At 36.9% G+C, this 15,845-nt stretch overlaps 1 protein-coding gene across 1 annotated transcript in view; it reads right to left on the bottom strand.

Moving 5' to 3' along the window:
• The window catches only part of LOC114652066 (zeta-sarcoglycan), a 595,628-nt gene that overhangs the window by 150,248 nt on the left and 429,535 nt on the right, over positions 1-15,845 (bottom strand). Inside the window, exon 4 of the mRNA XM_028802246.2 lies at positions 3,056-3,178. Within this exon, the coding sequence (XP_028658079.2) occupies positions 3,056-3,178 (123 nt within the window). The remainder of the gene's footprint in view (positions 1-3,055; positions 3,179-15,845) is intronic.

Here is a 15,845-nt window from a genome sequence, read left to right as displayed (position 1 = left end):
ATAATGAAAGATTTATTACTTCATAGAGTCTCCTGTGCTTGGAGTGGTGGTGGGGGGTGTCAGGCTGTTTCAAGATTTGTTTTTATCTCCATGTGGCTAATTATGCATGCATAGGGCATGTGCCTCCTTCTCTTATATCAGTGGTTCTCAAACTTTCGTATTTTGTGCCCCCCCCCCCCCTTTTCTACCTGGAATAATTCTGCACCCCCTGCATAATATAAGATAGATGAGAATAACCCATAATACAACTAACAAAGGTATGATACTCGTGGGGTGTCACAGTATCCTATCATTTTTACTTCCATAAGATTTGCATGTGTTCGGCTAACTTCGATGAAATATTTGCAATTTATTTTTTTTAAAGTGCTTTATTAACTGTTAAAATTCCTTGTGTGGTTTTTGGTAGTAATTCTAATCCCAAAAAAAAGAATAAATTATTTATTCTTATTTAATTATTTTTGTATGTAAAGAAACGATTAAATATGTTTTAATTCTTAAAAATCTCGTAAACAAGGACACTGATGAAGTCAATCTGTGCGAGACGAACGTATTTTTGTCCAACAAATATTATACCACTGTTAGTTGTATCATGAAAATAACCCAATACGCAGTAAATTATTTAACTCAATTTGGCAATATTGGCTACGCTGCCAATGTGGTGCAGTCACGCTGCATTATCACCTGATCTACTGTTACCCGAATGTTCGCGACAGATACCGATACATCTCGAACTTTAAAGCAGGCACATATTAGTCATTAGATCTATGCCTTAGAAATGTTTTATTTTAATTTTAGTTATAATGCATTCATTGTGATTATATGCTTGCAAGTTTAAATTTGAAATAAAAATGTAAAAAATTAATTTCAATGTCTTGTTCATTTATTCGACGCCCCCCTTTTACAGCTTCAGCGCAGGGGGGCACGCCCCACAGTTTGAGAACCGCTGTCTTATAATGACATGGAACTTGACCTGCACGTTTGGCAATAAGCAAAGATAACTTATTATTTTTGCTGTATATGTGTCATAAAAATAAAATTTTGAGAACCTGCATTATTTATTTATTTGTAATACCACTTGTAATAATTGTAAGTCATAAAGTGTCTGTAATGCAAATGATCAGCATTATATACCAAGGGGAGGGGGGTTCCTTTCAAATGTTGGGTGTTATAGCTCTGGAGGATGTCGCGCTGGCTTCTCAAAGCATTATGGGGTGCTGGAGAAAAAAGTTGTCCTAAACTGGCCAAATGAACAGTAAATACTTTGACGAACAAGGGTGAACGTGAATGCAGCAAATTTGCTGCAAATAACGCTTTAGTGAACTTCGCTGATCAACACTAATAGTTACATGTATGAAGTAATACTTTATGTTCCAGTATTTCAGTGTAAATTATAATTAACTAGATTTTTTGTGTTCTTAATGAACAGTTTATTTTCAAGAAACATCGGACTTTAACTGAGAAATGATTTGTTATTTGGCCTATTGAGGGATAATGAATACTGTAATCCATATGTTGTGATTCTGCCTGTTAATTAAACAGACCTCAGCAATGAAAGCCAGAACTACACTCTAACACAAATCTGAATCAAAAATGTAGGCCTCACCAATCTAAGCGGTATAGCTCCAAAATCAACATACAGAATTATGGCCTGCACATACCCATCAGTGGGATAAAGTCTTTAAAATTAGAAATTACCTCCAAGGAAAAGAGGATAGCTGTTCTGTAGCTCACAGAAATAACACAAGGTTCCTTTAAATTTAAAGATTGTGAATTCAAAAAAGTATACATTGTACAAAATAGATGGCAGTATTACAAAATAGGTAAACCTGATAGGTAGTCCACAACAGAATCCAAAAACAGAAGCTTATCATGAAATCCAGAATTAAAAAAAAACCAAACAAACGGAGAAACCAATAACAAACCAGAAAACTAATGAACAAGAGAACAACTTCAGTGCTTTAAAATGATCAAAATATAGCATTCACCTTAAATAGCATAAAGGGTGAAACCTGTTCAGGCATATCAGGAAACCAGATCAAGGTCAAGTGAACAACAAGACAAAGATGTAGTACACAAAGTGCACTGAAAGATGACTAAGAGATGACTAAGAAATCAGCAGATGTCCTGTGGACAACCAGTATGGACAGTTGTTACATACACATAAATTTCAAGGGCGGTGGCTCAACCCAAAGGATAGGAGAATAACAAAAATATAGTAAAATATACTTTTATTTTGTATAAGTCATTTCGGTGTAAACCAACAAATCAAGAGTAAAATGTATACATTATTTGACACTGTATGTAAATTAAATAATTTATAAAATCAACCTGTTTCTCTGATCATGATGTACAAGAATGCTCCATGTTCAAGCTTTAGCTGAAGAGTAATTAATGATGCAGATGGACAACCTTTTTTCCTGCCTGATTATGGATATATCCTGTTAGAGCATAAGTTGTTTTCTTTAATTAAGATGTTGATTTCTATCACATATGTTACATAAAAATAAATTGAACTCAACTGAACCAAAGCTTAGGGAGAGATTGCATGATCCACTGTATAATCATGACATATATATACATTTGGGACACCAGAGTTGGGTATGCTCTGTCACAATAAATCCCAATAAAGTAAATACTCTTAGTAAAACCAATAGAAAAGAATGTGGTGCTCCATGAGAATGCCAGCATAATTCATTAAAAACTCTTGGGGAAGCAACTGGTCCAACAAAGAATTAGATTTGTGAGAGTACGCAGTGTACTTCATTCCAAAGGCATCTCTTTTATACCAAGATTTTTTTTAAATAATCATTTTTTTCTAACATTGGGTCTTTAATTTATCCTAATTTATACCTAAGAGACATTCTTCCACCATATCAAACAAATAATACAATATAATAAAGTTTTTGTCCATAGCAGTATCAGACTGGTCAAAGAGAAAACCTCCATAATGTAAATACTTGTTAAAGTAATACTTTTTGCCCACATTCAAAATCTGCCTGTTTTAGATTTAGTAGGAAAAGTTTATTGCAAAAATATTCTTACTGACATTTCTTACCTGTTACTCTAAGCTTTTCTGCACCAATGCTGACCTCCTCTTCATCTGCAGAAAACAGGATTTTTCCGTCTTCATTTGATCTGACTTCAAACCGCTGACACTGAGCTTCAACAGCCTCTGATCCTACAGTATTAAAAATTGAAACACCAAAATTACAATATCAACATACTCTCTCTCTTTCTGTATATATATATATATATATATATATATATATATATATATGTAGAGGGTGGTCCAGTAATTGCATAGTTAGATCTGGACCACCCTGTATATATATATATATATATATATATATATATATATATATATATATATATATATATATATATATATATATATATATATATGGCATTTATGTAGTTGTCAATCCAAATAAATTATGTATTTTTTAACTCATTTCTCTTCATGATACAATATCATGACCCTCTCCCTTCACTGATTCAATTAAATGAAGTAAACTCCCTGTTTATAGCTGATATTTATTCTTGTTGTTTTTTAATGGGTCTTAAACTGGTAATAAACAGGTATGGGTGTAAATACTGACAAAAAATATACATCTCTTCTTACTTTCTCACTGTCATCACATTTTGAAAACAATCACTGAATGCCATACCTATAAAGTAAGCAATCTAATTGAAGAAAGAAGTTGACTGGAAAAAGGAAAATGGCTGATTTCGTAAGATTCTTTGTTTCTTACATTGTATTTAAAGGGAAACAGCACCTTTGTGTTATGTTCTTTTCCTACATTGATCACTTGACTTTTTACATTTATAGAAGAATTTGAACTGCAAGGATTGGCATTAATTATACCAAGCAACAGTTCTCCATTCACTTCAACAGATATAGCAAAGAAATGTAAGCTGTTCTAAGAGTGTCAAATCTACATTAAATTCCACGAAGATATTTTACAGAAGGTACTTAGTTTGACAAACCTGTCTTACAACTGCTGTTAGTTCACAGGTTATGGCTCTTATGTAAATACCTGCAAATTGTTTTGTTTGTTTAATTAACTGGTGCCAGCTGGAAGTAAGCAGGGATAAAAGAGGGTTAGTGCTAGAGAAAGTGGAGTGAATGAGAAAAGAATAAGTCATCACTCATTAGAAGTCTGGTTTATTGAATATTCCTTATATGGAATGGAAAAGACAGGAACTATTGACTCAGTTGAGCTATGTAAAGGGAGCAGGACCGATGGTGGGATGGGAGGTTCTGGGGAGTGGCTGTGTTCAAGTCTAACAATTTACCTAAGAGCAGACGAGAATGAAGAGGAAGCGTATCGGTAACTGTTTAAGGGAAAGATACCATGGGGACCTGTGGTGGCCGATTGAGGTTGCAGTTCGGGTCTGCAGGATAGCCTGAGGTGGTAGACTGGGGTGCGTCAGGCTATGCAATAAGAGATCCCTGATCAAGTCCTAGTATGGGAGAGAGAGGGAATGCCTTGTGAAGGATTATGTTGAGATTTTAAAGTAGTTATTTATTTACTAGCATAGCAAAACATCTGTTTATTTAAACAGAAACAATGGTATGATGGCAAATCTGTTAATTTCAATGCGTTTGGGAAACTCTATTCACTGAATATGCCAGTGCTTATGTCTCTCTTTCATTGTTCTTCTTGCCATTGCTCATCAGACATAGCAGCCCTCTTTTAGACACTGGACGACCCACCAGGGCAACGAATGCTGGACACCATACATTTGTCTGTTTTTATTTAGATAGAATTATTTTTATTATATAATATTTGAAATTGTTTAAAACAATGTCTTAGGGTGCTCCATAATGGTACAATGTGTTTTTAAAGAAGGATTGTACTGTTGCACTTTGGGGACTTTCGTTCTTTGCATATAATAAACTTCTGCTTCACTTTTAAAAGAAAAGCCTTTTGTATCTCCTCATTTGCTCTGGTCTATCTCGGTCATGATTACTAGATGTTCCAAAGAAAGTCAGTGCTCATGACTGCGGGCACAATATATCACACTGTTCTTCTCTTGTTCCTCATTTATTAAAAGCATCCATTTGCTTAAATTCCTAATTTGTTTCAAGGTTTGGATGAGATAAAAGGTAGTAACTATGTTCGGATGATGTGCCAATGTTACACTCAAAAACAGTTAATTTAGATTTGCAAATCAACCTATCAGCAGTTCTTTGGACTTTGAGAGGACCCCACAAAGAGAGAGAAAACATGCAAAATTCACACAAAAGACATCTTATAAAAAACACTAACAGTAAAGAAAAACTTTAAATTGTTTTGCTTTTGACTGAATATGAGGATACGCATAGTGCCGGAAATTGGCTTAAAATGCCTGACTTTTTGTTATTGGGTACTTATTACATATATTTTGACTTTAGATGGTTACTATTGCTGTCTAGTTACTCCAGGAACCTGTTTTCAATTCCCAACCTAGTCATATTTTTATTGAATCTAAATGGGTTTTCTCTAGGGAATCCAGTTTCCTCCAATATATTAGTTTCAGGTATATTTACTAATTAATTGCATTTTCATTCTGTTTACCTTGTTCTGCTACTTTTTATTGTTTTGTCTTGCTAATAATCAAAGTCAAAGTGAACTTTACTGTCATCTCAACCATATACAAGTATACAGATAGGCTAAATTGCGAAGCTCAGGGTCCACATTGTAACAACATGACGTGCAAATAATAAATTAATTTAAAAATTAAAACACAAACAAGACAAGACATTGTGCAAAGACAGGACAAAGAAGTAGCAGCAATATTGATGTGTAAGATATGTAATATAATAAATAAATAATAGATATAGATAATACAGAAATTATCAGTGTATGATAATAGTTGTCTAAGACATGTAAACAATGACAGGTCAGAATGTTTCACAGCAGAAGGATAACAAGAGTGTCAAAATACTTAAAGGTCAGTATGAGATTTTCAGTTCTTCTCTACATGCACACTCGTCTTTGCAGGAAAGTGGCTCACATGTATAAAAGTTCTGTTTTTAGAGGTGGTTGAGAGCAGTGTGGAAGGTCCCAGGGGGCAGCCTGGTGTTAAGGAGTCTAACAGCTTGGGAGTAAAAACTCTCCTGCAGCCTGGCAGATCTGGCTTTGATGCTACAGAATCTTCTCTTGGATGGCAGAAGTGTGAAAAGTCCATGTGAGGGGTGTAAGGGGTCCTGCACAATGCTACAGGCCTTGCGGACACTGCGTTTGTAAAATATATGTCCTGTAGTGAAGGGAGAGGCACCACAATAATGTTCTCTGCTGTCTTCACTATCCTTTGCAGATGCTTGCGGACAGATATGTTGCAGTTGCCATACCAGACAGTGATGTAGCTGGTCAGAACACTCTCAATGGTACCTCTGTAGAACATAGTGAGGATGGAAGGGGGAAGACTTGCTCGCTTCAGTCGCCTCAGGAAGTGTAGTCTCTGCTGGGCTTTCTTGATTAGTGATGAGGTGTTATGTGTCCACGTAAGTTCCTCAGTTATGTGCACACCGAGGAACTTGGTACTCCTAACAGTCTCCACATCTAAACCGTTGATGCTGAGTGGGATGTGGGCAGGACATGATTTTCTGAAGTCCACGATTATCTCTTTTGTCTTGTCGACATTGAGAGATAGATTGTTGTCTTCACACCATGCAGTCAGTCGTTCCACCTCATCTCTGTATGCTGTTTCATCATCCCTGCTTATCAGTCCCAGCACCGTCGTATCATCCACAAACTTGATGATGTGGTTGGTGTTGTGCGTAGCTGTACAGTCATGAGTCAGCAGGGTGAACAGCAGTGGACTAAGCATGCAGCCCTGCGGTGCTCCAGTGCCCAGTGTGATGATGCTGGAAGTGTTGCAGCCCAACCGAACTGACTGGGGCCTCTCTGTCAAGAAGCCAGGATCCAATTGCAGAGGGTGGTGTTCAGGCCCAACCTGCTCAGTTTTACAACCAGCTTTGGAGAGATGATTGTGTTGAAGGCAGAGCTAAAGTCTATGAATAGCATTCTGACATATGTGTCTTTTTTATCCAGATGTGTCAGGGAGAGGTGAAGGGCAGAGCATATGGCATCCTCAGTTGACCTGTTTGAGCGGTATGCAAACTGAAGAGGGTCAAGGGAGGCAGGGAGATTAGTCTTTATGTGTGACATGACTAACCTTTCGAAGCACTTCATTATGATTGGCGTGAGTGCAACTGGTCGGTAGTCATTCAGGCATGTTACTTATGACTTCTTCGGCACTGGTATGATGGTGGTCGACTTGAAGCATGCTGGCACTGACGACTGGCTCAGAGATGTATTGAAGATGTCTGTGAGGACACCAGCCAGTTGACTGGCGCATTCTTTGAGCACACAACCAGGTATGTTGTTAGGTCCTGCAGCCTTGCGTGGATTGACTCTGGATAGAGTCCTCTTCATGTCAGTTATGGACAGACAGAGTACCTGGTCAGTGGAGGGAGGTGTTGCTTTTCTTGCAGGCTCTTTGTTCTGCGCCTCAAACTGTGTGAAGAAGTTGTTCAGCTTATCCGAAAGGGAGGCATCACCATCGCTGCTGTGTGGGTTGGGCTTGTAGTTTGTGCCCTGCCACATACGACGTGTGTCTCTGGTGCTGCTGAATTGTTTGTTGATCCTCTGCAAGCATGCCCACTTAGCTCTCCTTATAGTGCGAGACAATATCCCATTGTCCAGGGGCATCACAAGGGCATGATTACACAAATCGAAGATTAATGTTATTTTAAACAGTTTGCCTCTTAATAAAAGCAGCTGTACAACAGTGGTACCATTGTCTGCTCCTCTGAATCAGTTTAAACAAGTAAGACTCTGTCATGTAGGTGTTTCATTTTGCCTTCTTTTACAGCAATTGCTGCTTTGTATTTATTTTTTGCCATGGCTCCATTTACCACACTACTTTGTTCCTTTCATCACCTGTGTGATGGTTTTATTTATTCTTTAATGACTAGTTCACATTAGGAAGTCCCACATATCTGCTCACGTATCATTCAATTTAATTAATTAGGCCTTATTTAATAGCTCCTTTTAGGTGCATTACACTGCAGAAATTTTCATTATGATATTTCAAATAGGAACATACTGTACACATTTTTAAAGTTTCAAAATCTCCCTTTCAAAAGTATTAGTGAATTTTTGAACTCATCTATTTTTAAACACAGAAACATTCTGTGTGACTTAATTTCCTAAAGCATTATTCGCAGAGCATTTGCTGCATTCGCTCTTATTCATCGAAATGTTTACTGATAATTAGGCTGGTTTAGGAGAATTTTTTTTTTTAATACCAGCACCCCGTAATGTTTTGTGAGGCCAGTGCGACATTCTCTGGAGTTTTAATAGCCAACATTGATGGGACCACCCACCAGGTATATAATGCTGCTCATTTGCATTAACTCTTTTAGGGCTAATTTTTTTTTGTTTCTTTTCTCCCAGGGCTGAGTATTTTTTTAACTTTTTTTTAAAAAAGAACATAAAGCTATTGTTTAACATATCAAATCAACAAAAAATATTTACTTTTGACAAATGTTGCTGTCTTGCATGTTTTTTGTTTTTTTTTTTGTTTTTGTTCTTTATTTCGCCTTATACAATTTCTTTTATTAGGAATTTGTTAGTTTTCGCATACCCCTTGGGGTCAGAGCGCAGGGTCAGCCATTGTACAGCGCCCCTGGAGCAATTGAAGGTTAAGGGCCTTGCTCAAGGGCCCAGCAGAGTAGGATCTCTTTTGGCAGTGATAGGGATTCGAACCGGCAACCTTCGGGATACTAGCGCAGATCCTTAGCCTCAGAGCCACCACTCCACCCTTATGTTGTATGAGCCTGCATACTATATGATTTCACATACTATGATTTCACATACCTATCACATACATATTACACAGCAAATTCCTGCAAAGTATGATATCTCTCAAAGCAGCCAATTGCATGCATTGCCACATTGCACTGCTTACAATATGAGTTGCACTGGTGTTTCCTTTTCAATTGTCTGTTGCTGCACTTTCTCACATATATCGTTAGTGTGTATTGTAGAGAGACAAGTCACCCATTTGACATCGTGCCATGCTACTGCCACCAAGTTTTCTGCCTGCATGAAAGCCATATTGTCACCTCTTTTCATCTTCAGCCTGTCTGGCTTCAACTGTGAAGCCATGTGTCTCCTGTTCACCCTCACTGTGCCACAAGCTCCAATTCCCCTGCTCTGTAGCTCCATGAACAATTCTGGGCATGTATAAAAATTGTCCATGTACACAACATGACCCAAATGTCCATAGCCCTGAAGCAGCTCCAGCACAACCTGACTTATCAAGGGACAGTTTTCTCTTTGAAAGGAATACTTTTCTGTATAGGTAATTACTTTCAGGCAGAAACCAGTGTTTGCTTCTGCCAGTATAAAATCCTTTATGCCATACTTTGTGGGCTTGTCTGGCATAAGTGCATTATTATTATTATATATTGGCAGAAAAAAAGGCGTCCCTTTTATTTTATCATAGATTCATGCAAAGACAAATCACGGCCAGACTGATAAAATTGTTTATATGTTGGTTCCACAATGTCAAGCATGCCTCCAAGCAGAGAGAGAATGGCTTTGACGTAACAGTGAATTTTGTCACCATTAACAGCTGATTGTCGCCCTCTACCCCTGGACGTCGACTTTTGTCGACATGTGCCTTCAACCCCTCCTGTTGACAAAAGTCGACATCCACCCTAAAAGAGTTCAAGACTCTGTGAGATGAGTTATCTGTGCTTGTAGCCAAATGTGTAGGTTGATCTTCCACGTCAACATAAGAGAAGGAGGTACGTGCTCTGTGTATACATAATAATTAGCCATGTGGCGCTGCGAGAGTGAAAACAAACCTTGAATGCTTGAAGGTGAATTAGCACATAACAAGGTTATTTAAGTAGTAGGTATTTTTTTCTAAAAACAACCAAGTTTATTATGCATATAATTTCTGTTCTATGTTCTATGTACAGTATATTATCTTTGTTTCAAATACAGGCCAATACATAACCTTATTCTTTAGAAACAGCTTAGTGTTGGCACTTCAGTATCCTTAGCTTTTCAAAAGAATTCACAATGGCTTAGTATACCAAAGAAGCTATTGCAATAATGACAGCATATTACATTGTCATTAAAAAATAGAAATTATTTGCATTTCCTGTTTAGTTTCATTGATTAGTGCATGTTCTATAAAAATGCATACATTCAAATACACAATATATTATTTATTGTGACTCAGAAAAGCAGAAGAATTGAATTATTTTATTAATAAATTATAAAACAAATGGAATATTACTTGATATTTGTATGTACCAGAAGAGTAAATGTTTAGAACAACTTCGGCAAGCAACTAAAGACTAAAAAAAGACCTCTTAAACCAAGTAGAGGAGTCTTAGACCTGTTTGCAACGATTTACCAAAAAATGTTTTCTTTGTTTATTCTTTTTGATTATTTTACATATTTCAAACTGTGTATAGGAAGGAGATACATTATTTATATTCAGTGTTACTAGTTTTTTAACTGTATACTCTAATTAATGCTAGCCATGTGTGCCAGTTTCTTCCACCGGGTCTTCAGTTCCATGTAGTAGCGGTACATTTCGGTGTCTTGTATATCTGTAGTACTAGGGTGTTGTACCGTGTTAGCCATTATTCATAATGGCTAACACGGTACAACACCCTAGTACTACTAATTAATGCTATAAATAGACTGCTCTAACATGTTCAGTTAAACAATTGCATTGTAGTCTGTTGTTAACAAGGTACACATTCAAATTTCCATCTTAAAAAACTAAAAATGGCAAATTTTTGCTTTGTAGAAAAGAACAATTTTACCTTACACTGAAAAATAGCTGGAAAGAGTAGTTAAAACTGCAATTTCATACCAGCATCATTATGACTTAAGTTAGTATTAAGATTATTTTAAAATAAATCATATACCAAATCTGCAGTATAACTCAAAATAAACAATACAATTTTAAGTGCCCAAAGCTGGAAGCAGTAATTGAACCTTTAGGTAAGTAATCCATCAATCTAAATTGCTTTTTAATGCAAACTCATTCATCGTTGTTGATTTAGTTTTTTAGGATATCAAAAAAATGATTGTTTTTCTTTATCACTTCCCTTTGTTGTTTTATAAAATAAAAATAATAATTTCTTCTTTACTTGTTCAAAACATTATGCAAATCATAAAAATTCTTCTTTTACATTATTAATTTATTTGTTTTACATATGGTTTAGGAAATCGAAGTGACCTGTATTTTATAGTTTCAGAGCACCTGAGCATCAGATCTCTGACTAATAACTGGAAAAATGAATAACAGCTCACAGATAGACTTAAAAAAAATATAACAGGACACTTAACACAAAATAATATTTAACAGTGTTAAAATGTTTTGTTTTGCCATGGTTAATGCTTATGGCCTTCTGTTTCTGCTTTGCATCCATTTGTATATACCTAGGCAGAACATCATGAGATAAAACTTCTTTAGCACTTCAATAACTGATTACATTTGTAAAGAGTGATTAGATAGATAGATAGATAGATAGATAGATAGATAGATAGATAGATAGATAGATAGATAGATAGATAGATAGATAGATAGATAGATAGATAGATACTTTATTAATCCCAAGGGATTAAGCACTGAACTGCCTTATCCAGTTTCACAAGGAATAATTTATAAATAACCATTTTAAGAACAGAATCCAATATTCTGTAATCATTAAAATGAAGACAATATTTTTCATTTCTTTTGCATTATTAATTGAATAAAACTAAAAACATGCAGTACATGGCATAAAATAATTTTGTATAAACTATATTCTGCTTCATAGCTCCATAGTCCTGATTCAAATCTTTTGTATAGAATTTGTGTTGCTAATTACAGAGGCTGAATGATTTCCAACTGCCCAACATGTGTATCTTTGCTAGCAACTGAGTACATTATATGTAATAATCTAAATGAGAAAATTGCAACTCAGCCCGTAATCAGAAAATGTCACCATGGTGGAGTAAGAGAAGAGCTCCTGAACAAAGAAAGGAAAGTGCGCTGAAGATACTTTCATGTGGGAAAAGAAAACCTATCAGGAAAAGAACAAAGCATTACCTACACCAAACCATAAGTACACCAATTCTGATTGAGAGAACTGTTAATTGTTAGAATAAAGTCAGCTAATGTATTATGGTATTAGTATCACTGAAACTGAAATGTGATAACCTTTGTGAATGATGACTCTTTAGCTGTTATACTGTTAAGTTTCTTCATAAATCAAGCAAAAAAGTTCATAGCAGCATCTGACATGCACACCCTCTCACGCAGAAACTATGTGTATTTAAGCCACTGCACACAAGCCGAGAGTAAATGAATATCACCTTCACAGTGCAGGCACTAGGAACTTTATGACTAACTAAAGAACTTATCCATTTTGACCACATGAATTGAATATCAGAATTAATAACTGATGTGCCTTTTTCTGTTGGAGAGAAAGATATCTATCTAATCTAAGAGATAGAATCATTAAGTCATGCATCTTTTACAATAGGAGAGAAAAAGTAAAACTAAGCCATGATAAATGTATGTTTTATGTTGTTTTTACTTGTCCTTCATCTTCATATATACAGCATATATATAGATAGATAGATAGATAGATACATGTATACTGTATATATATTTATATAGATATCATAGATCTATATATGTACTTGCATATATCCATCATATTCTTATGCAATACACAAATTGCACTATCTATATATATAATTCACTAAGCCGGAAGACAAGTAGCCAACCATGGAAAGCACGCCGGAAGGGGCGTGGATTCACTAAGCCGCCGACAAGTAAGACACCCATGGCGCACGCAGGAAGGAGCCACACCCACCAACTCTAAGACCATTGGATGCGATGACAACTCGCAGAGCCACGCCCACCAACTCGGACGCGACGACACAGAAAAAACGGCGTCATTTATATTCGTCTGTCATAGAGGCCACATGCACCTCCGAGCTACGTTGACTGTTCATAGAAGCATGTTTCTCACAGAGGTGAATCGCTATATGCAGTGTGTAAAACGGTTTGCGAGGGGTATCCCATGGGATCCTTAAAACAATCCTTTACAACTGAGGTTAAAACACAATGAAGTAAGCAGTCTTTAAAAACCAATACGCCCTGTGCCTCTGTTTCATTAGTGTCAGCGGTCCTCCAATTGTAAGTCATGGACAATTGTATGTTTCCCTCTCAAAACACAATGGAGGAAGCAGTCTTTAAAAATCAATAAGCCCTGTGCCTCTGTTTCATTAGCGTCTCACCTGCTTCATCCAATGGTCTTAAAGTTGGTGGCTGGGGCTCCGTGAGTTGCCCTTGCGAGCAGGCACATGACCAGGGGGTGTGTAAGCTTAGGGAACAAGGGTGGAGGGGGGAGGACCAGGTAAGAAGAGGCATGTTTGTCACGGAACTGAATCGCTGAATGACCGTGCGACGACGGTCGGCTGGCAAAAACTGGCCAACAAATTAAACGCGTGTGCATTGTACTTACTGAAAGCAGCATTACGGATTTTGCAAATGTTCATTTTTTTCCCTCCTTTTAGACAACTGTGTCTTTCCAGAAGTGTTCAGCAATCAATATATTATTTTTGCGGCGTTTGCCTGCAGGACCACGTGCAGCGAGCAAGTGAGACAGAGAGCGAGAGCGTGTGACACACACACACCTACAGGCACGCGTGGGAGAGAGAGCGTGCTGGACACATAGGAATAATAATACTTCATTACATTGATATACCGGTGTCCTCAGTATTCAAAGCGCTATCCACACAGGAAGGAACCGGGAAGCGAACACACAATCTTCCAGAGTCTCCTTACTGCAAACCAGCAACACTACTACAGCCCCACAAGGCAGTTAAAAAATACACCAGGCTTGAATTTGTTTTCACTTCTGTGCATAGCATAGCATAGCATGTTACTTTTCTTGGTGGCTTATTACATTACGGATGTTTCACATGTACATTGTTTCCCCTGTGCTTAAAAGACATCTAAAAAGTGTTTCTCAACTACGCCATGGTCTTAGTGTTGGTGGGCGGGTCTCCGTGAGTTGCTCTTGCAAGCAGGCACATGACCAGGGGGTGTGTAAGCTTAGAGAACGAAGGTGGACGGGGGAGGACCAGGTAAGAAGAGGCATGTTTGTCACGGAACTGAATCGCTGAATGACTGTGCGACTGCGGTCGGCTGGCAAAAACTGGCTGACAAATTAAATGCGTGTGCATTGTACTTACTGAAAGCACCGTTACGGATTTTGCAAATGTTCATTTTTTTTCTCTCCTTTTAGACTACTGTGTCTTTCCGGAAGTGTTCAGCTATCAATATATTATTTTTGCGGCGTTTGCCTACAGGACCACGTGCAGCGAGAGAGTGAGAGCGTGTGACACACACACACACACACATACATTGATATAGCGGTGTTCTCAGTATTCAAAGCACTATCCACACAGGAAGGAACCGGGAAGCGAACACACAATCTTCCAGAGTCTCCTTACCGCAAAGCAGCAACACTACTACAGCCCCACAAGGCAGTTAAAAAATACACGGGGCTCGAATTTGTTTTCACTTTTGTAGATAGCATTGTTGCAATTTTACTTTTCTTGGTGGCTTATTACATTACGGATGTTTCACATGTTCATTGTTTCCCCTGTGCTTAAAAGACATTAAAAAAGTGTTTCTCAACTGTGACTACAAGTACTGACAACTGTGTCGTTCAGGAAGTGGTCACCCATCAATATATAATTATGCGGCGTATGCTACGCCGCGGGTTCGCTAGTTTTATTTATTACAGCAAGTGTGTCTTGGCTATTTGTTTAAAAACAGCCTATTACCACTTCTGGATAAGAACAGAGAAGGTGGAAGTTATTTAATGTAAACTTTTTAATGATTTATGAGACTTGTTTATAAATAGAGTAGATCTCTTCATATTTCTGGCATCCTGGCTGGAATGTGAAACAGCGATCTTTCACATCTCCGACAATGTTCTAAAAATGTTTAAAGTTAATTAGAAATACATGAATGCATAACATTAAATAAATACAAAATTAATACTAAGATGAAAATGATTATGTTCCATACCATTCATTTCCTGTATCACTTTCACTTTCATGAACAACATCTGTCATTCCCTGTGCTACTATCCTTAGGATGCAGAAGGAAAACCAGAGTACCTAGCATGTAAAAAATTCAAATATAGAATCTTACCACACACTGTCATCTTCTTATGTGCCTTCTTCGATCTAAAGGTTGATAACCATGGCTTTCCACTTTCCTTTATCTTCTGCCTTTCTATTTACTTTTCATCATTATTTTGATGCTGACTATTGTTTTATATATCACTAAATACTTCCATCTGCTTTATGACTGTCAGTAATACAGTATATTGACAATTATGTTGGCTCCACGTCTGTTCTCTAAATCAAATATAAGTATTTCTACTACTTTAGATTTCCTGTTGAAGCATCTTCTACAATCTTTCTATACCTTTTTTTTTAAAAAAAAAAGGTTTTTCATAAGTTATCAGCTAGGGAAAGGGGAAAAACTTTTGTTCAGTTCTCTAATTTATAGCTCTTGTAATCTTAGTTACTGTGAAATTTCTGTTTCCCTTTCCTTTAAACTAAATTCTAACAGTGGAGAAAATTAAAAACCGTAATGAAGCTGATCTTGCACGGTACAAGGGACCATAATAACATCCTACTTATCCTGTACTTTTATTGTAATACTCTATTCTTCCTCAAATCACTAAATGTCAGTTTTTTTTATTCTATATATTTGTTCATCCATTGTGGTGTTTTCACACACAC

This window comes from Erpetoichthys calabaricus, chromosome 5 (assembly GCF_900747795.2).
Source record: "Erpetoichthys calabaricus chromosome 5, fErpCal1.3, whole genome shotgun sequence".
NCBI classification, from domain to species: Eukaryota; Metazoa; Chordata; class Cladistia; order Polypteriformes; family Polypteridae; genus Erpetoichthys; species Erpetoichthys calabaricus.
The sequence above is the reverse complement of the archived record's forward strand: the minus strand, read 5'-3'. Positions and strand labels throughout refer to the sequence as shown.